Genomic DNA, 21,560 nt, shown 5'->3' on the forward strand with positions numbered 1-21,560 from the left:
CTGCATTTTCTATATTTCTAATTCCACACTGTGTGACCAAGTGAAGCAAAGAACTATAAGCTGTAACCAGTTTGAAAAAAAATCTCTCAGGGACCGCTTGACTCAGTAAGAAAAATATTAGATATTCATAATCAGAAAGATTGCAAGAAAGTGTGGATTCACTGAAGATATTTGGAAGATGCTTCTTTCTTCATAGATTCTGAAGCACCCCACCTCACCAGATCTTATTTAGTCAACTAGGTTAGGCACTTTCAGTTTCTCAATACTCTTCTTTCCTGACTAATTTGCTTTGGACACTTCTCTTGCCTAGTTCTTAACTTCATCCTGTATTGTTCTTCAGGAAGAAATTTTGTTTCAACTCACCTTGGAAATTATGCAGTCGAACATATTGTCCTCTATACCATGGTCCTGACACTCTTTCTCTCTATTCCCCACTTCTCAATACCTCTCAACCTCTTCTGAGCCTTTCTTACACTTCCAGCATGGAGAGTATGCCTGCCTCTCTCTCTTAGCTCTTGAAATTTCCTCTCCTGGCTTGCCCTGCCTCCTTAATGGAGATGCACACTCCATTCTGCTTTGAGTCTTCATTCCAGGCCTTGTACCTTTCTCCTCAATTAGACCTACTGACCCCCACTGCAGTAACTCAGCCTCCCTCCCATAATTTAACTTTTGCCTATCCATATGTCCATTAATATCCCTCTTCTATATCATTTAGAATTCAGGTTGACTAAGGGTATCAGAAAACTCAAAATAACACAAAAGAAAAGTTGTCCTTATATTGGTAGTCCAATACTGAAACAGTGGCTGCACCCTTCATCAGCAAACCTGACTCCTTCTAACTTTCTTCTCCACCACCTTAAGATGTGGCTTTTGCTTCTATGGTCCTGTATAAGTTGCTGGAGGTCCAATCATCATTCCAAAATACCATCAAAGAGGTCGTAAATAAGGAGTTACTCTCTGTACCTCCCTTTAAAAACTGCTTCCCAGAATTTAGTGCCCTGGCCACATGTAATTGCAAGAAAGATTGAAAATGCAGCTTTTTACATAAATAGTTATAAGTCCAGCTAATATTTGAGGATCTCTTAATTTGAAAGGAAAAAAATATGAATAGTAGCTAGATAATAAGCAGTCTCTGCCATATTTCCTCCAAAAAGAAAACCATAATAGCTTGTTAAAGGAGGGACATTGGCTAATTCATCTTTATGTCTCATTACATTTGATTCAATATTTATACAACCAATCTAGGTCTATTACCTGCAAATTTCTATGCTAAATACTAAGGATACAGAGAACAGGTGTTCAAAGAAGCACATATTATGAGCAGGTCGTGACAATGAGAATGGAGGGCCTCCAGTGCTCAAAGGAGGATCCCACCCACTTTGGTTGGCATACAGAAAAGGTGACACATGAGATGATCCTGTTCCATGTTCAGAAAAAGCAAATTTAACTGAATAATCAAGGAAAAATGGATTGAACTGTGCCATGGTGAATGGTATTGAGAATGATTGATGCTTTTAGGAACAACCTGGACACAGGAGATTGTGGACATGATCCAAAATGATGGAGATGTGCAAAAGTGCCAGAGGGCCAACACCTTTGACCAGCACCCTTTCCTAGAGTGGTCTTTACCTCCATCTCTCAACTCAGGTAAGTGTGCCCAGCTGGGACCTGAGAGGTCATTACCACCATACAGGGTCAGTCTTCACCTAAGGAAGGCATTTTCCCATAGGCCTCTTAGAAAGTATTTCCAAATGAAACTGAGAAGGAATCTGAAGATAATCTAAGTCAAAAAAGTAGGAAAAAATGACTTCCAAATTCCTTTTCTAAGATGTATGATTTGGCAGCATCAGGTAATCATTCTTTCCTTATGCTGGAGCATTTTAGTGTAGAGAAGGCAGATGGATCCTAAATAATTTGGATCCTAAATGTCTCCCCAGTGTCCACATAGTAAAGGCTTGATCCCCATTTGGAGTTGACAGAAGGTACAGTACCTTTGGTAGGCAGGACATGGTGGGAGGGGTTTAGAGCATTGGGTGTGCCCTTGAAGTTGAGGGACCCTTTGCTCTCCGTCTTGCCCTTCCTGTCCATGAGGTGAGTTGTTTTGTTCTACCCAACGCTCTCACCATGAGATGCTGCTTCATCATAGGCCCAAGGCAAAAGGGCCAAATGGTCATTGACTGGAACCTCTAAAACTGTGAATTAAAACAAATCTTTCCTCTTTATAAGTTGATTATTTGAAGTATCTGTTTTCATGATGGAAAGCTAACATAGCAAGATTGAGGAACCATAGCATCCACTGAGCCATAATTTTTTGGTATATAGATACTAAAATATTATTTAGCCATAAAGGAGTGAAATTCTGTCATTTGCCCCAATGTAAATGTGACTAAAGAACATTATGTTCAGAGAGATAAGCCAGACACAAAAAGAAAAATACTGCATGTTTTTGCTCATATGTGGGACTTAACATTTAATTTTATAGAAATTGTTGACTGCAAGTCACTAGAGGCTAGGAAGAGGAACCAGACAGAAATTGAATAATGAGCATCAAAATACAGTTAAATGGGAGGAAAACGTTCCAGCATTCTATACAGCACAGTAGGTCATCTATAGTTTTCAATAATTTCATTATGTAACTTATAATGAACTAGAAGAGTTCAAAGTTTCCTAGCACAAAGAAAAATAATTGTTTAAAAAGATGGAAATGCTGATTACCTTGACTTGATGATTACATGTTGTATACATGTTACATTATCACAGTGCCCCATAAGAATATATAATTTTGTGTTCATCATGTGTCAGTTGTTTTTAACATGTTTTGAAAAGCCACATTCCTGTGTCATTCTGCTGCCAGCTCACGAAGGGAATGTCTTCAAATGTATTTTATCTAAAACCTGTCTACCAAAGAATTAAATCAAATTTATATAGTAGCAATATCAAAAAACATCATGCATCACATCAAATATAGTAAGAAATGTAAGGCACAACACCTTTGAAGAGTCTGTAATCAAGTAGAGAATAAAGAACATGTTTTCATAAAATATATAGTAATAAATGGGACCTTTGGCAACAGAAGATAACCCAATAGTGAGAAGGCATAGACTTGGGAATCCAACTATTCTGCTAGAAATAGTGGTTGAGATTCTTGACCATGAACAAGTTATTAGGCATCTCAAAATCTAATGTTTTTTTATTTGTAAAATAATAATAGCTATAATAATGCCTATTGTTATTTATATTTATATTATTATTTAATAATACCAGATATTTGTTATGACATTTTCTTAATTTAATAGGGTCTTCAGCACTATAAAGCTCCTCCTTCTTCATTTCATATAAGAATTGAATCCTGCTTTATCTAATAGCATCACAATTCCTTTTTATTTTTAATTTGCATGTTTTATCTCTCTTCATTCCTTTACTTTGGTCTTTATTAGTCAGTGTGTTTTAGAAAGGTCTATTCTGCATATAGTTAGATTTCCTTTTATGAGTCAATTTGAAAAACCTTAATACTTCTAAATTTAAGAGCACTGACTCTTATTGATATGACTAATAGGTTTGGTTCTAATTATATCAGATTCAAAAATTTCAAAATTTTGGTTCTAATTCAAAAATTCAAAATTCAAAAATTTTGGTTCTAATTATGTCAGATTTAAAAATTTCATTTGAAATTACTGTGTATAATAATGTTTAATGTGTTTATATGATTTTTTTTCTTTTCTTTTATTTAAGTGCATGCAGGACTTTTTGTTTGGGTTTTTATTGTTTTGTTTGTTTTATTTTTTTATGATTAAGAAAATTTCTACCTTTTTGCCAGTGTTTATCTATCTATAAATTGCTACCTCTAAAAATGTAAATTTTTTTTCTCTTACATAATCTTTTATGATTTGATATGCTGGTTTCAAAAGAATCCTCTGACTCCCTCATTACTTATACAGAAGCCGGTGATATTACTCAAATTTCGAGTTGCATTATTTCTACTTCATTGTAATGTATAAGTTCTACACATTATTTTACCCAGGACTTTACTTGCATTATTTTAGATCTAGTACTAAATAATGTGAAAAATTGCTCTTAAGTACTTTTAACAAAGTGTTCTGGGTCATTTCTTGGTTCAATGAAACTTATTCTCATAGATAGTGAAGGAAGGGCTCCTATGTGCTGCATTTAGTGACTTCTTACACACTCAATCATTTATTCTACAATTTTTGGTATTTAAAGCACAGCTGCACTGGTTACAGTATCTTTTATTCACAAGTTCTTTCCTAAAGCCTCTTTAAAATGCTACTCCACTTTTCCCTTGTTTGTTTGTTTTTTTTATGCTATTTTTAAGAAGTCCAAGGCTAGTTGTATTCTCTCAACTTCATGAACCATTTCATCTGTTTTCTAGAGGTCCTTATCTTCAGATCTAGTAACTTCAGTATGTTTCAGAATTGATCATTATAAATCTACTTCCCATGGCTTAGATGTAAATTAAAGGGCTTGTTCCAGAAAGTTTGTACAACTTATGGACTTAAAAATTATTTCCATCTCACTATTTTTTTTTTTACTTCTCAGGAACTTCAATGCATGCCAGTTTTGGAACTTCCTCACCTGTCTTCTGCTTTGGACACTTTTTTTTCACTTCTTTCATTTTGTCACTGTTATTTTCTTAGGCATTTTCTTGCTTTCCTTCACTATCTCCTGTTAAGTTTGCATTTAAATCTTTTCTCCATTGTCTACATCATAATTTAATCTGTTTCTAATATTCTTTTATGTTCTTTCTATATCTTTCTTGATTTCTACCAGATCTTTTTGTACTTGCCTATCTTTTTTTCATTTCTACTCTTATTTCTTGTAGTTCTGATTTTATATATATATATATATATATATATATATATATATATATATATATATATATATATACAATTCCCAAATTTCTGTTTCAGAATATTGAATTTAGTCTGACAGGTTGTGGCACCATGTTTTCAGGTGTGTAGTTGGTTTGGGAAAGTGGTTTGCTTTTTCTGACTTTTACAGTAATTTGGTATTAATACACTCAGCCCTTTTCCACTTATGTTCATTTTATGGACAGTCCTTAGTTTGAAAGCACCCTCTTGCATCTGTAAGGCCTCTTCTGTGTGCTTTTGTTTGTGGATAGTGCTGGTGATGGGAAGAGGAGGAAGAACAGTCAAGAGTTGCTTTTCTTTTCATTTCCACAAGGTCTTTACTTTTTCTTCCTTCCCTCCTTTCTTTTCTTTCTCCACCATATTTCCATATAATACCTCCCTTTCTCCATAGATCTGCTTCTTTGTCAGATGGTTTGTTCTCCACAAATGACACTTCTGCTTTCCTTGCAAGCCTTCCCCTGAAGTTTATGCAGTGTTTAACCAGTCCCAGCTGCGCTCAGTGTTCTAGCACTTAGCATTGGACTTTCTCTTTCTAGGAATGATTCTGTCTATGCCTTACTCAGTCTTCCTGGCCTTGCTTATCTCCTGTTTCTCACAGAGCTCCACCTCTGTGGCCCTCCACACCCACCGACTGATGACTTCCCATCATGGCTCCCACATTTAACTATTTGGAAAAATTACTTGATGACTATAAAGCTCCACTTTTCAGTTAAAAGCATCTTGCTGCACAGTGCTCAGTGCTGGCACACGACAGGAACTTGGTTATGGAAGTAACAGCTGAAAGAAAGGCTGAAACTCTAGACAGAGCTTCTAGGGCCATCGAGGTGCCCCAGTAAACTCCCTCTCTTCAGAGGAATAGGCAGCTCTTCCATGCAACAACAGAGATGCCCAAAGAACCAGATACCCTGAGTCTTATTCTCACTAAACTAGACCTCCCAAAGCCTCTTTGTCTGCCCACCCAGGCACACCTCAGTGCTCAACAGGAGAGGGAAACAGTGTTGCCTCCATGTTTTGCTGTGCCTCATTAGTGTTGTACTCTACCAGAATGGACAGGTAGACTCTATGGGCTAGGGGGGCAACACGGACTATGACATCATTCTTTAAGGCACAGAGCCAGTCGTGTGGTCAATATGATTCCCAACGTTTGACAAAACACTATTGGATCCATGTAGCTGATGAGAAATGTTCAACTTATTTCCAAGGTCTGGACCTGGCCAATAAAATGCCTTCTCCTAGAACTCTGAAGACTCATCTACCTGTTCAGATGCTACCACCATCCTTCTGGAAAGAGAATTCAAAAGTAAAATTTGCTACTCTAAGTAGAAACAAGCAAAGACAGTCAAAGGAAAGTAATCAGAGAACTACATTGAACATGGTAGCTGTAGGCCATAATACCATACCCTTTTCTCTGGATCCACCTTCCTTTCCTAATACTATTTCTAGAAATATACTGGGAAATCGTTCTGATTGACAACTAATCCAACTTCAAAGGCAGTGATCAATGAAACAAAGCAGGCACTTCCTGAGGAAGGTTGGAATCTTAGTTTGGGTCCTCCAACAAGCATAGGGTATGGGGGAGTTAGATATGCAAATATCTACTTGGGGAAAAACCTGCGGGGAGAAAGTGTAGACAAAGGAGCATGGAGAGCCATCAGATCGTGATGCTGGCCTGATCCCGTGGGGCAAGTAAGGAGATCTAGGGACATTTTCAATGAAGCCCTGAACAAAATGCAGCCACACCAATGCAGATTCTCCAACCAAAGCCAACCACCAGAGAGTCTTGATTGCCTAGAAAGCCCCATCATGCTCACTCTTTAGCTAAGAGCAGCCTTTCAGAAATGTGGCCTTTCAAGGAATATGGTGGTAAATTCAGAGTGATGCAGCTGAGTCTGTCAATTATATTCTCCACTGTCAAAATCTGAAGTCCATGCTCATGTTCATTATCTGGCTGTTCCAATTAAATAATGTCCACTTTGGTGTTCAAAAACTATTTCTCTTCCTTTCAGGATGAGAAATCTGATTTTGTTAGCATCTAGAAACTTGGCCCACACTTAAAAAGAACATATCTCATGAAGCAAGCTTCCAGGTGCTATTATGCCTCTATGTCCATGCAATAATACAAATGACACTTCCTAATTCAAATCCCACAAATGCAGTGTACATTGACTATATTAGTGTTTCCTTTTGATATGTGCTCTACCAGTGAAACTTGAAATCAATGTAATATGAATATAAACTAAATACTAAATTGAAATTTACAATAGAAAGTAAAATCACATGGCAGAATCAGATGCTCATATTAACTGGACTAGAATATCTCCTTATAGGCAAGATCCTAGGGAAACCCAATTACATGAAAGTTGCAAACAAAGTGAGTTGATGTTAAGTTTCTCACTGCCAAGATAACCACAAGCTCTTTCATTTTCTGTACTGAACTCAATTAGAAACCATAAGAGTTATGTCTGTTTAGCTATAGCACTATCCTTGGTGCCGTGTCCATATACAAAATGCAATTCTGTTTTCTGGGTTTCTATGACTCACCAATTCTTTATCTTGACCATCTCCTCTTTCCAAATAAAGTACAATACTACTGAACAGTTGTTCATATTCAGAAATGGTCTCCCATTCCTGTGAAGGGGAAAGGGGGGGGCAAGACAAAATAGTATAGACAGCCATAAGACTATGCTTAGGAATTCTATCCCATTCCTGAGATTATACCCAAGATACCTTGACTCGTAAAAAATTTTTGCTTTATTGCCACAGATAATTCCATTCATGACATGCTAATTTTGCTGCTCAAAAACCAATATTATTACCAGATCTTGTAGGCTTAGTGTCAGAAGATACACTAGCCCTTGGTTATTCACCATACTAACACCTTCCTTTTGTAAACTCAGGTCTTCTAAATAGTGTAGAAATATCAATGGCATTATCTCTCTTTATGCACTAAGATTTGTGAGTTAGTTGAGTAGGAAATGACTTTAGAGAACTTAGTACAAGCTTTTCATTTTAGGATGGTATAATAGGATGAAGAGTGATTGCCCAAAGATATCTGCATCTATTAAACAGTACCTGGGAATGCTATTATTGCAAAATGGACCTTGTAGGTATGATGAAATTAAGGATCTCAAGATGGTACTATTATCCTGGATTATCTAGGCCCTAGATATCACCATGAAGGACTTATGAAATAGGAAATGTGACAAATAAAGAAGTTAGAGTGATCCAGGAGGGTGTCAGGAGGCAAAAAATGCAGTCACACTCCAGAGTCAAACACAAGGAAATGAATTTTTCCCTAGAACTACCAAAAGGAACCAGTTTTGATTACACCTTGACTTTAGCCCAGTGAAATCTGACCTCCATATCTTTAAAAGAATAAATCAACATTGTTTTAAAACACTGAATTTGTGGTGACTTGTTTCATCAGCAATTCAAAACTAATACAGGTCAACAAACTCTTGGAAATTGATTTAACATTGGACTACACATCCCTATCTAGCCCAAGACTCATACTGTCAGTTACTTAGGCCTTGAAAGCAAGAGCTGACATAAAAATTAAGAAATATCTGAGAATATATTGATACATGGCTTTGTAGTTACCTCAGATTTTTTGGTTTCTTAATTATGTTCATGAATATTGGATGGAAATCGAACAGCAAAAAATGGGCCAGAACAATAGTCATGACAGGACTAAGAGAATAATAGGTGAAATGTAGTTGGGAATGGAAGAGAGAGAGAGAGAGAGAGTAATTCACCAAGAGGAAACTATGACTGAGTATTGGTTGTGTTGGACACAAATTCTGTTGATAAAGTGATATGCTGGGCAAATGTGCTTGAGAAAATTTTGAGCTTGTATCGGTTGGCTTTGAAGTACTGTAATGAAATACCTGACACAGCTACTTGTGAAGTAAAAGGAGGACTATTTTGGCTTGAAGGTTAAAATACAAGACCAGGCAGTCCACTTAGTTAGACCTCCAGTTAGGGCAATTTATGGCAAAAGTGCATATCAGATTGAGTTTTCACATCTTTAGCTATATATATGTGTATGTGTGTAAACACACACACACACACTCATATATATATATATATATATATATATATATATATATATATATATATATAGAGAGAGAGAGAGAGAGAGAGAGAGAGAGAGACAGAGACAGAGAGAGAGAAAGAGAGACAGACAGACAAAAAAGAGGACACAGGATTCTACAATCCCCTCTGAGAATACACCTCCAATGACCTAAGACCTCCCTCTCACAAGGCTCAATCTCTTCCAGTAATTCTACCCTAAGTACCAATTCTTTACATATGGACCTTTGGGGGGGAACACTACCCATCACCACAGTGCTCTACCTCCCCAACCCCACTGAAAGCAGCATAGGTTGGAACAGAACCCAAGGTGGTTAGGGAAGGAGGGGGACAGCAAGACAAGAAGCTAAGAGGTCATTTTTTTCTTGCCAGGACATACCATTGCCTTTCCTTTAAGAATCAGCATCACAAACATCACTAAAAAAGAGTTGGCACTGTCCTTAGAGGTCTTCAATCTTATCCATGAATAAAAATATAGGAATGATAATTTATCTATAAGCCTGGGATTCATCTTGTAAGAATGGGACAATAAGCTCATTGCTTTAGCTCCTTCCACTTTATAATTTAGATTTTTTGTTTATCAAAATCCAAGGAGAACCTTTCCTTCACATGTTATGACCCTCTCAAGTTCAAATATTGAAATTCTAATCCTCAAAGTAATGGTTTTAAGAATGGGGGTGCTTTCATAGATGATTAGGTCCTTAGGTCCTAAGATTAGGACTCTTATAAAACATGGTCATCTAAGAGGAAGCAAGACCTGACCAGACAATCTAACCTCTAGAATTGTGAGAAATAATCTTTCTAGTTTTTATTTGACACCCAGTCTGTGGTACTTTGTTAGAGCACCCTGAATAGATGAACATACCTTATTCTCCAAGTTAAGTTAGGATGAGTACAGTATTTATGTGCAACCCAGGAAAATTCTAGGATTTAAAAGAAGAGGTACTCAATAGTAACACAAAGACTACCAGCTACAAATCAGAACAATTTCTAGGCAGACTGGAAGAGATGATCACTTTGTAGAAAACATATGTATGCTCTATTCCTCCAATAGGATCATCCAAGACTCTCCAAAATGGCTTTCTAAAAACAACAACCTCAGCACTAAATGGTGATAATTTTCTATCTTGCTTTCTCTCTTCCTCTCTCTCCCTTTTCTGTATGATTCCAGATTATCTATGTATCTAGAAATACCAAGGACTGTCTGGTATCTTACTATCATTTTTCAAGAATGAATTCAATGGTGCCTGACCCTGGTACATGGGAGGAATACATTGAAGCATTCAAAGATGGAAAAGGTAAGTGAAAGGAAACTGTGGGTTCCTATTTTCTCCCTCACTTAGCTATTGACATCAAAAAAGAAGAGTTTTCACTGAATTGTATCTGTCAAGGTCCTGCAAGGAAGTAGATGTCATGAATGAGGTCTCCCAAGAGATGTCAACAAATAGACTATTCACAATGCTGTGGGCAGAGTTTTGGGAAATCAGCAAGAACTAGTGAAGTATTCTTGAAGGAGCAACAGTTCCCTGGAGATAGGAGAGGTCCCCTTCACAGAAGCTGAGGCGTTTGGTGGAGGTAGCAATCAATAAAGTGAGTCAATTGGGAGGCATCAGTGAAACAAATATATTGTTCTTTCTCTCTTCCTGCTTGCAAAAGCCTTCCAATGCTTCTTGAAATAAAGTCCATCTATTATTCTGAGGTAAAAGGAGACCCTGGTGACAGATTGTGCAGGTCAACTTGCAAAGTGCTTGGCAACGTAGATAAAGATGCAAGGTACAGGAGGGTTCACAGGGACAACAAAAGACACCCAGCAATCTTCTCTCCTCCCATTTACCATCACTGAAAACAAAGATGTCCCAAGAGCAGGTAATTAGAGACTTTTTAAAATGAAAGTCTTTTTTTCAAAATCAGCATGTTGGAAACAATATTTATTGATCTATACAATTTGTGGTGATGCAAGGAAAAGATTTTTATTCCCTGGCCATAGACAATATCTTGTGGAAAACTAAGTTCGAGGGTGGAAATATAACCCAGGAAATTCTGAATATTTTTCACAATCTTCCAAAATACTTTCAAAGAACAAGTTTTCTGTCTTGTGCAATAAGAATCCTTCTGCTCAGTATCTTTGTATTTTGGTTGTATTTAGTAATTTTCCTCTTTTATTTGATAAGTCATGCTCATTTGATAAGTTTCATATTGACATTGATGTCCCTTCTCTCTCCTCCTCAGTGCTATGGGGCTCCTGGTATGACCATGTAAAGGGATGGTGGGATATGAAGGACCAGCATCACATTCTCTACCTTTTCTATGAGGACATGAAAGAGGTGAAGGCAATACGATCCCCATCCTGTCATCCAGTTCCTGGGATGTGGGGACACTGGAATGTGTACTTACCAACAGAAGAACCTCTCCATGACACTCTTTCCAGCTAGGTTTTCCCCTCAGCTCTAACCATATTTTTTGTCTTCAGAAGTATCTTTTTTTCACACTTTCCAGAAGACCCTTTTCCTCTGGAAATAGCTTGTGCCTTCTAGCCAGATCACCTTGTTGAATCCTGATACATATGAGTCATGTTTCTTTACCTACAAAATTATATCATCTCTATCTCATGAGATTATTGTAAAGATTTTTGCGATCATAACTATCAATTGTGCATATTTCTGTTCAAGAAATCTACTTCCTTCTCTCTCTTCTATGCCCTCCTTACTACTTGAGGTCTAGTCCATTTGAAATTTGCAGGATTAGTGTCACACATTAGGACAGTGAACTGATTTCTTCATTTCATTGTGGATGAGTGGATAGCAGATTCAACACTTGTGAGTCTGGATTAATGTCCTTGAATTACAAATTGCCACCTATGACCATGCTAAGAAGTACTCTAAAATTTAATCAAAAGCTATAACTCCTTTTTTTGCAACTATTTTTTTATCAGAAAGAAGCAAGGTACAAACATGTACACTTCTGGGTAAACTCGTTCTTTTATTAGCCTTCTATTAAACTCATAGACCATTTGCTGCCAATTCTTATAGCCCAGACACTAGAGTTAATTATCACACTAACCAACACTCTCCTTTGTTCACTATGCCTTCCCTGATCTCCTCCAGAAGTTGACATTTCTCCTTCTCTTGAGGTCTCCTGGTCTCTTTCAGATGATCCCCATCCTGTCCTCCCCGTTCCTGGAATGTGGGGACACAGGAAGCACATCTAGAACTTCAATTGCTCATTTTATACCCAGTTTCCTTCTTGCAGGGCAATTTCCTTGATGATAGAAATAGTCCCAATCTTCTTGTTGCTGCACATCTGGGGTAGTACAGTGCCTTTCACTAGTAACACTTGAGAAATATTTGTGGAATATATTTGAATGAATCCCTTAACATGTCTCTTTACAAATGCAGTTAACCTTAACAGAATATCATCCCTAATGGAAGATCCCAAAATATTTATTTTGTGTAATTGTTCTACATACAGAACCCAAAGAGGAGAATTGAGAAGATATTGAAGTTCCTGGAGAAAGACATAACAGAGGAAGTTCTGAATAAAATCATCTATCATACCTCATTTGATGTCATGAAGCAAAACCCAATGGCCAACTATACTACTCTACCTAGCAGCATCATGGACCACTCCATCTCCCCTTTTATGAGGAAAGGTAGATGAGACATATATCCTAAGATGTCAAGTGAAACCCTGTAATTCTCATGTCTACTTGGATTTTCCCATTAGTGTTTGATGCTGCATTGCTTATTCTTGCCAGCAATACCACTGTACAACTTGGGTGTACACTCAATTCTCCCTGGACTCTTGAAGCAATCACTGAGATTTTGCCTTGTTTCAGGGATGCCTGGTGACTGGAAGAACTATTTTACTGTGGCCCAAAATGAAGAATTTGACAAGGACTACCAGAAGAAGATGGCAGGGAGCACTCTGACCTTTCGCACAGAGATCTGAGAGCTGCTGGTGGGGGAGGTGGGGTGCTGCCCCAGACTTTATTACTAGATTGTACCCATTTAAACCCCATGATACTTAAAAGCATTCTTCCTCTTATCCTAAACCATTCCACGCTATTTGTAGATCCTGAATTACTATAATAATACTTCATTAAAACATAATCAAATCATGGATAGAAAGTTTTAAATTAGTTACATGGTCATTGGTGTGGACTCCTGCCTCATGAAAATATACTCTGTACTAAGGCAAAATAAACACAACTTCACTCCATCACTTGTCTATAACTATCTGGTTTCTCAAAGACAAAACTCCTGAAAAGAGATGAATAAATAAGAACAGAATTTCAGCGCAAGAAAAATTTAAAAACAAAGCAAAGAGAATAAGAAGTACCAGGGAGAATATGAAGAACTATTTTTTTATTCTAAACATTTGTCTTGGTCCACTTTGTGCTGCCATAACTGACATGGATGATTTATAAAGAACAGCGATTTCTTAAAATTCTGAAGTGTAGGAATTTCAAAGTTGAAAGGTTCACATCTGGCAAGAACTTTCTTGATGCATCATTCCATGGTGGAAAGTGTGATGGCAAGAAAGGATGAGAGGTGGGGGCTTACCCTTTCATTAGGAACTCACTCCCCCCGCAAATTCATCCCTATGGCGATGCCCTTAATGACCTAATCACCTCTTATGAGGATCTTCCTCTCAACTGTGTTGCAATGGAGACTGAGTGTCTAACACAAGGTTGGGGGACATAGTAAACCACAGTGATGGTCAAGAATGAGAAAAATGATGACACAGCTCTAATATTAGACTATGAGATACAGAAGATAACATGAAAATGGAATCCAGGGAGCTGGGTCCGATCCAGGATGACTTGAAACGGTCTAGAGACCAAAGAGAAAGGCCACTGCTGCGCATTGGAGCAAATGCTAAAAAACAGAGGATAATCAAGAACCTGAGCCACCTTCTGTGACCAAAGTAAGGCTGAAAAGCAGAAAGAGATTTTATATTTCAGATGAACTTCTTAGAAAAAAAAGAACTATAAATTCACCTAGGAAAAATAAAAATGAAAAATCCAGTCCCTTATACATTTTAAGAAAGATTTGAATCTTATATCTCTGGGGGAAAATATCACTTTTCATACTTTTTGAATAGAAGGCTCTAGCAACATTGTCCTTACGGTCAAGTTAACCATAAAATCATGTTCTGTTTTCTCCTTTTCATTAAAACCTGTCTCACAAAAATTTCTGCCATCATTTGCACAAGGTATTCAAACATCTGCATTATTTTTATAGAATGTTAGCAAAATGCATTTTGTGTGAAGGGTGATTTCCTATACCACTAAACAAATGATAAAGAAAATTATCTCCACCTAAGAACAAATTAAGCCCTATCTGTGTTCTTTCCTCTTTCTACTTTCTAAGGGAAGCAAATCATTAACCACATGACAAACAATCCAGTACTGTGGTCGTGCTGCAGTGTTGACCAGCATGAACGCCTTCAGTTCACATACCAGGAACTTCCTGAAACTTTACACAGAAAGCACATAATACTTCCCTTTCTTAATGTCATATGGGCTGGTCATATAAGAGGTATTAAAAAATAAGCAATATGTCTGGAGTTTTCAAAACTAGGCAAAACCTACCTTACTCTTTTGAAAATCGTAAAATTTTTTTTTACTTTTATTTTTGTAAAAATCAATTCCACTCTCCTAGTTCTCAAAAATTTCAATTAAAGTATTTCTGAACTTCTTTCTTTAAATCTCTGTAATGGGCTGGGGATGTGGCTCAAGCGGTAGCGCGCTCGCCTGGCATGCGTGCGGCCGGGGTTCGATCCTCAGCACCACATACAAACAAAGATGTTGTGTCCACCGAAAACTAAAAAATAAATATTAAAAATTCTTTCTTTCTCTCTTCCTCTCTCTCTCTCTCTCTCTCTCTCTCTCTCCCTCTCTCTAAAAAAAAGCTCTGTTATGCTCTTTTAATAATATTCTAGGTACTACAAAGAATAATTATCTGGCTTCCATGTTGCACTCCTATAATCTCAGTGATTTGGGAGCCTGAGGCATGCGAATTGAGAGTACAAGGTCAGCTTCAGTATCTTAATGAGATTCTCAGCAATTTAGTAAAACCCTGTATAATAATACAAAAAAAATGGGGACTGGGTATGTAACTAAGTGGTCAAGCATATCTTGGTTAATCTCTAATACCAACAAAAAAGAATTATTAATGGTTTAATTTAATTTTTAAATATCTGTGGTCCCAACCCTATAGAATAACAATGAGAGAGGCAATGAACATCCACAAAGTCTTCCTAATCTAACATGCTAAACGTTCATGGGTACTTTCAAAAAAACCTTTATTCTAATGAGACACTACACACACACACACACACACACACACACACACACACACCCCTAAATGAATCAGTCATGGAAGATCAAATTGTAAATAGTTATGCATAAATTACTTGGTAAGCATTCACTTACAAGAAGTTTGATCAAAAAATTTGAAATAGAATTAGGAGAGCCAGAAATATTTCACTATTCAACAATCTCACTTTTTGAATGAGAAAACCGAGAGAGAGAGAGAGAGAGAGAGAGAGAGAGAGACTATGTTGGATGCAGTGGAATAAGGATTCCCCCAGTCTCTAGCTAGTGTTCCATCCCCTCCTCACTATAAAACCACAGATTTGGGCTGGGGATGTGGCTTAAGCAGTAATGCGCTCGCCTGGCATGTGCCGGGTGCTGGGTTCGATCTTTAGCACCACATAAAAATAAAATAAAGATGTTGTGTTCACTGAAAACTAAAAAATAAATATTAAAAAATTCTCTCTCTCTCTCTCTCTCTCTCTCTCTCTCTCTGTCTGTCTCTCTCTCTCTCAAAAAAAAACATAGATTAAAAATGCCTTAAGCTTAGAAGGCTGAAGCTGAAAGATTGCAAGTTCAAATACAGCGTCATCAACTTGGCAAGGCCCGGAACAACTAATTAAGACCCTGTCTCAAAATAAAAATAAAATAAAATAAAAATGGCTGGAGATTTTTCTCAGTGGTTAAGTACCCCTGGATTTAATCCCTAGTACCAAAAGAAAAGTACTTTCTCTTCAGACAACATTTTTTAGTTCTTTGATTCTACTTATTACTTTGAAGAGCACTACCACAATTTAACTGTTCTTTGGATCCTTTATTATCATGTAACAAATCCCAAAACCTAGCAAGCTGGCTTTATTCCATAATTAATCCTTGAATTTCCCTGACTCCCAAACCCACCTTTGCTTCCATTTAATTAACTATAAAATCTCTTCATTAAAATCATCAACCATTTCAAATTTCATCTTCATCATAACCAAAACAAAAAGAAGGGTTCTTGTTTTTTCTGAGTATCTTGGTATCCCTCTTGGAAACCTCTTTATCCTGGGAAATCTACCTGTGCACTGGGCTGCACCTGGCCTTGTACTGGCATTGCCTCATGTTAGCCAACATTCTTGTTTTTTTTCTTTATTTAAACAGCCATTTTATAAATTAATATGTATATAATGTATTTTCGTCTGTATACATTACAATGCATGTTTTTTACAGGGATATATTTTATTGTTTTTGTTGTTGTTAGATATACATGAGAGCAGAGCATATTTTGACATATTATACAGACATGGAGTACGACTCATTCCAACCAGGATCTCGTTCTTGTGGTTGTACATAATGTGGCATTACACTGGCAGTGTATTTGTTGAACTCATGGAAGTGTGTCTATAGCAACCACCCACAAACCCTGAAAAGCAGAAGTCTTGTATTGCATAAATGTCCATATGCCTTGAGTGAACATCACTGATTTGTCTCATCTGATCCTTACATAAAGAGACAAAATGATAAAAATATATTCAGAACATGGTTCAAGTGAAGATATATATATACCTCCTATATTCCTTCTCCTCTGCCCCAGAGAGGCAGTCTGGCTCAAGCTGAAGTCCTGGTGCCATCTAACTGGAGCTTCTCTGAGAGGGTGAACAGACATTCTCCAGATCCATATTTATGAAGATAGAAGTCCTGGTTTAGGATCACATGGAAGTCCCCAAATCTAGATGCTATAAGAACTTTCCAATCTCTTTCCCAAAGAGCACTAAGGAGACCTCCTTCAAAATAGGAGACTATCACCAGAGAGGGAATTACATCTGTGTGAGGCTTATGAGGGGGAAAACACCCAACTGTCCAGGAAAAATGAGGGTCCCGGTTCCCAGATCTCTTGAGCTCCTGAGGCGGGAACTCCTCATCAACTCACCTCCCCACTGGACCACCCCTTGGGAAATGGTATACATGCCACGAGTTCTAGGAGTAAGGAGGTGGACATAGAAGGGACCCATGGTAAATGTGGGTCATGCTGGCAAGAATTCTGTAGTAAAGACAAGGTGTTATTTTCAAGTAATTAACAGGAACATGGCCTCCATCCAGAAGAGGAATGGAATCAAGAAGAGTTCGGAGTACTTAGCTCTCCATGCATTAGGTCATCCCCAGTGAACCACTGAATTGTGAAATGTTGTGGGGAACAAGCTTCCAAGGAGAAGGCACGAATGGCATCCCCCCAGAGTGATCAGGCCTATATCCATAGTTTCAGAGAAAAAACTGAATTGACTGGCACTTGGCCTACCAAGGCTGAAAATTCCAGAATCCATCATGTCTTTAACCAGGGGGCCACTCTCTGCCTCACTAAACTCTGAGGTGATGAAGAACATCCCCAACCACCATGTGTGAGCAACAGGGAATAATGAACAGTGCAGGTGAGGGGAACAACAGGCCAATTTGCCTTCCTCCAGAGGGTCTAGGAACAGTGGGCTGTAATAGCTGAATATGAGTTCCTGCGGGAAGCCACCATGAGATGCATGAGGACCTTTATAGCAGAGAAGCCAGCGAGGGGGTACCAATTGGGAACTTACAGCGGCAATCCCTGCTATCAAGATTGCCCTTTGCAAGTGAACTCCCCCTCCATTCTGCCAAAAGGTCCCTAAGCATCACCAGAGATGGGCATGACCCTTTAAGAATTGAGCAACCTTCCTGCCCCTACCTTTATCCTGTTTTGGTGAAGAATTTTCTATCAAAAATCTTTGATGTTTTCTGTTATAAATAAATCAAGCGTGGGCTCCCTTCTTTGTTAGAAGCTAAACCCATCTGGTCAGCTTGGCCCATGGCTGCCCTCACTCTGAAACTACTTTTCTGTGTCCTGCAGTTATCTCGTAGTGGTACTACTTAGCTTTTATTTACAGCCAGCACATGCTTCTGGAGGGAACCTATTCCCTCTCCCTTGCAGGATGTGGGCGAAAAGTTCAGATGCCCCTCCCAGCCACCCACATGTTTGTGAGCCCAGGACTCCTCTCCGGGCCTCAGGGAGGAGGAAGGTGGAATTGTTGGAACATTAGGTCACAGCCTGCTTGTAATCCTGGAGGAAACTGCAATCGGCCACAGGCTGTGTATTAGGCTGCCTTCTCACAGCTTCAGGAAGCCACAACAAACTCTGTTTGGAGCTTGGGTCCCAGAAGCAGACCCTGGCAGTAAGATTTGGGTGCAAGTTCTTCAAGAGCGAATTATCAGGGAGTAGGGAGACCATATGGAAGCCCAGCAAGGATGTGGGCTCCATATGTGAGATTGACCTGCCAGCCCAGAGTTGTGAATTCCTCCCTGGCCTTTTGCCATCCAAGCTGGGAGAACCAGAGGTGATTTCCACTTGTTATTTAGGAGAGCAATGTTTCCTTGAGTGCTCTTGTTGTGGATGTCCAATATTTTAAATACTATGGTATAAAGTTTAAAATGCTTAAATACTATGGTACAAAGGCAAAGTGTCTCATGTTAATAAATGGGAAGGAAGACTATGAACATTATATATATAGAGAGGGAAGAAAACACAAACATACACAATTACAGTCCTCAATTGTGTTAACTGATCATGTATCTAAGGGGAATTGGTTCTAGGATTCCTCCATGAATACCTAAGTCCATGGATGTTCAATCTCTTACATCAAATGCTGTAGTATTTGCCTATAAACTATATATTCCTGTATGCTTTAAGTCAATTCTAGATTATGTATAATATCTAACACTGTGACAGTGCACTGTAAATGATTGGTATACTGTATGGTCTATGGAATATGACAAAAAAATAGTCAGTACATAGACACAATTTTCAATCTAGGTTTGTTTAATCTGAAGATGCAGAAACTGTGGACATAGAGGGTCAACTGTATCTACTTTCACTACCCATTTAATATTCTTTTTTGTCTCCATCAAAAACTCAGCAGATCTTTACCTGTGTGTGGAAAGGGACCTAAACATTCATCCCTAAGTGTCTTAAGTCTGAATTGAAGAGTTATAATTCCCATTGATGTCCCCAGGTCATGACAATACTAAGAGATTTCCATTCTAATTCATATTCACAGAGTATAATAATACTAAGAGAAAATCTAGGAGATCTCCTGTATCCTAGACTTGCTCTTCCTTGCCTCCATTGTAGTCTGTGGGGCCAGGGGCATTTAGGGCAGTACATTAGATATGGTACTTGCACCATCAGGGCCTGCCCAATCCAGTCTCATATGTATCTCTTCCATTCAATGACAGTGCTGCACTGCACGTGCAACCTAACAACTTGGGGGGCCAGGTTATAGCAGTTTGTGAGGGAAGCTCAGGTCACATGGTAACTTGGTGGCCAATAGTTGAATATCCAATCTCTATAAAAGTCCGGTAGCAGGCTAAGACCTGTCTCTAAAATGGAGATAGTTCTCTGAGGGTGATTACAGTGATTTGCTCAAAAATCCTGAAGGCCTGAGTGATGATTCACCTAGAGCCCTGTCTAAGGCTCTTCACAGCATCAATATTACAAGCACCATTCAAGCACCATTGTATCTGGTGGCTCAGGTGGCAAGGCAGACTATACATACTTTCCTGGGTCTCACTCTAACACAGAAGCTTTTGCGGTCAACAATATATGGGCTGTGCTCTGTCAAAGTGTACCTCACTGGAAGAGCATCAGTGCTGCTCTCCATGTCACAGTCTTCTGGTCAGTGGCCTCTGTGTGGTGCTGAGTAAGGCCATGCAGCCCCTGCTCTAGAGCTGCATTGCCAAGACATGGTTCCCGAGTAGCTGCAACAGCAGGAGGACTGTGACAACCTGAGGTCTGTTTCTGTGCACCTGAATGTTGATTCCTCACTTAAGATTGACATACCTGATGCACTCAGTGACAGAGATAAGGTCAAGTTGACTGTGCACACCAAGACTCCACAGCCCACATTTCAGAGCCCAGAGTTTTCTGTCACCAGGTGACATCAAAACTTTGTGTGACTACATGATACTCTATTGAAGCCACAGACTAGGCTTATTATTCCTCCTGCTCCTAAAAAACCACATTTAAATGGTCCTCAAAAGAAGATGCAGAAACTGGCAGAGGGTGAAGGATCTCTGACAAAAGAAGAATTTGCAAAGATGAAGCAATAACTGGAAGCTGTGTATCTAGCTGTCTTTAAGAAGATTACGTCCTCTCATGAAGTATTTCTTTAGTAGCTTTTTCTCATTCTGTTCTCAGTAAATCACAACTTTCATGTTTTCCTAGAATACAGTAAGGATCTAAGTATTCTGTGGAAAAAAAGAGATGTTTGGTTGCTTCTTTAGAAGTGTGGTGAAAAGTGCTGATGAAGTTCTTTTTCCTGCAGTTAAGGAGGTGGATGACTTCTTGGAGCAAGAGAACTTTCTTATTTACTATTCCCACAGGATCAAGGATTCCTGTGCTAAAGCAGACAAAACGACCAGATCTCATACAAATGTTGCTGATGATTATATTCACACTGCAGCCAGCTTGCACAGCCTGGCTTTAGGTAAACCCACGATCATCAAAAAATACCTATTGAAGTTTGCTGAACAATTTGAAAACCTTAGGAAAGTAGAGGGTAGAGTCTCATCAGATGAAGATTTAAAGATGACAGAGCTTCTCCAATATTACATGCTTACAGAGGCTGCGAAGGGTCTCTTATAGTGAAGGGTCTCTCATACAGAGGCACCAAAGGCTTCATCAACTAGAGAACTCAAACAAAGCTCTGGATAAGGCCCAGTTAAAAAGATTCTGCAATCTTTGTAATGTTTTGAATAACCAATAAAAAAAGTAAAAAAAAAAAAAAGCAAAGATGTCAAGTTGGCTGAGGAACACCAGCAGAATTGCTGCCAGAAATTAGAACAGCTTCCTGAATCTGCAAAAGAAGAGCTTATAAATTTCAAACAGAAGACAGTGGCAGCATTTAGAAAAAAAAAACCTATTTGAGGTGTCTGAACTGAAAATAAAGCATGCCAGAAAGAATGTCTCCTCTTGCAGAGCTGTGTTGACTAGTTCAAGAACAACTAATCTACCTTTTCTCTGAAGGAAACAAATGTGAAAACTGCATCACTTAAATCATTACCATAAAGTATGATTAGCTATGACTTTAAAATTATGTGAATAAATATTCTGATTTCTAAAAATCTTAACACTTAACCATGTTGGTTTAAAAATATATATTTTTAATTTTTTTAAAATATTTATTCTTAAGTTTTAGGTGGACACAATATCTTTATTTTATATTTATGTGGTGCTGAGGATTGAACCCAGTGCCTCATGCATGCTA

At 38.3% G+C, this 21,560-nt stretch overlaps 1 protein-coding gene and 1 pseudogene across 1 annotated transcript; both read left to right on the forward strand.

Moving 5' to 3' along the window:
• The first annotated feature begins 1,547 nt into the window (after positions 1-1,547).
• LOC143640577 (sulfotransferase 1C1-like) lies at positions 1,548-12,929 on the forward strand. The gene is made up of 6 exons (XM_077108277.1): positions 1,548-1,647; positions 6,092-6,189; positions 10,153-10,279; positions 11,211-11,305; positions 12,450-12,630; positions 12,817-12,929. Exons 1-6 carry the CDS (start codon positions 1,548-1,550, stop codon positions 12,927-12,929), a joined length of 714 nt encoding a protein of 237 aa, XP_076964392.1.
• A 7,408-nt stretch (positions 12,930-20,337) lies between these two features.
• LOC143640578 (sorting nexin-5-like) lies at positions 20,338-21,301 on the forward strand (annotated as a pseudogene).
• Positions 21,302-21,560: the final 259 nt, after the last annotated feature.

This window comes from Callospermophilus lateralis, unplaced genomic scaffold, assembly GCF_048772815.1.
Source record: "Callospermophilus lateralis isolate mCalLat2 unplaced genomic scaffold, mCalLat2.hap1 Scaffold_3351, whole genome shotgun sequence".
Classification (NCBI taxonomy): Eukaryota; Metazoa; Chordata; class Mammalia; order Rodentia; family Sciuridae; genus Callospermophilus; species Callospermophilus lateralis.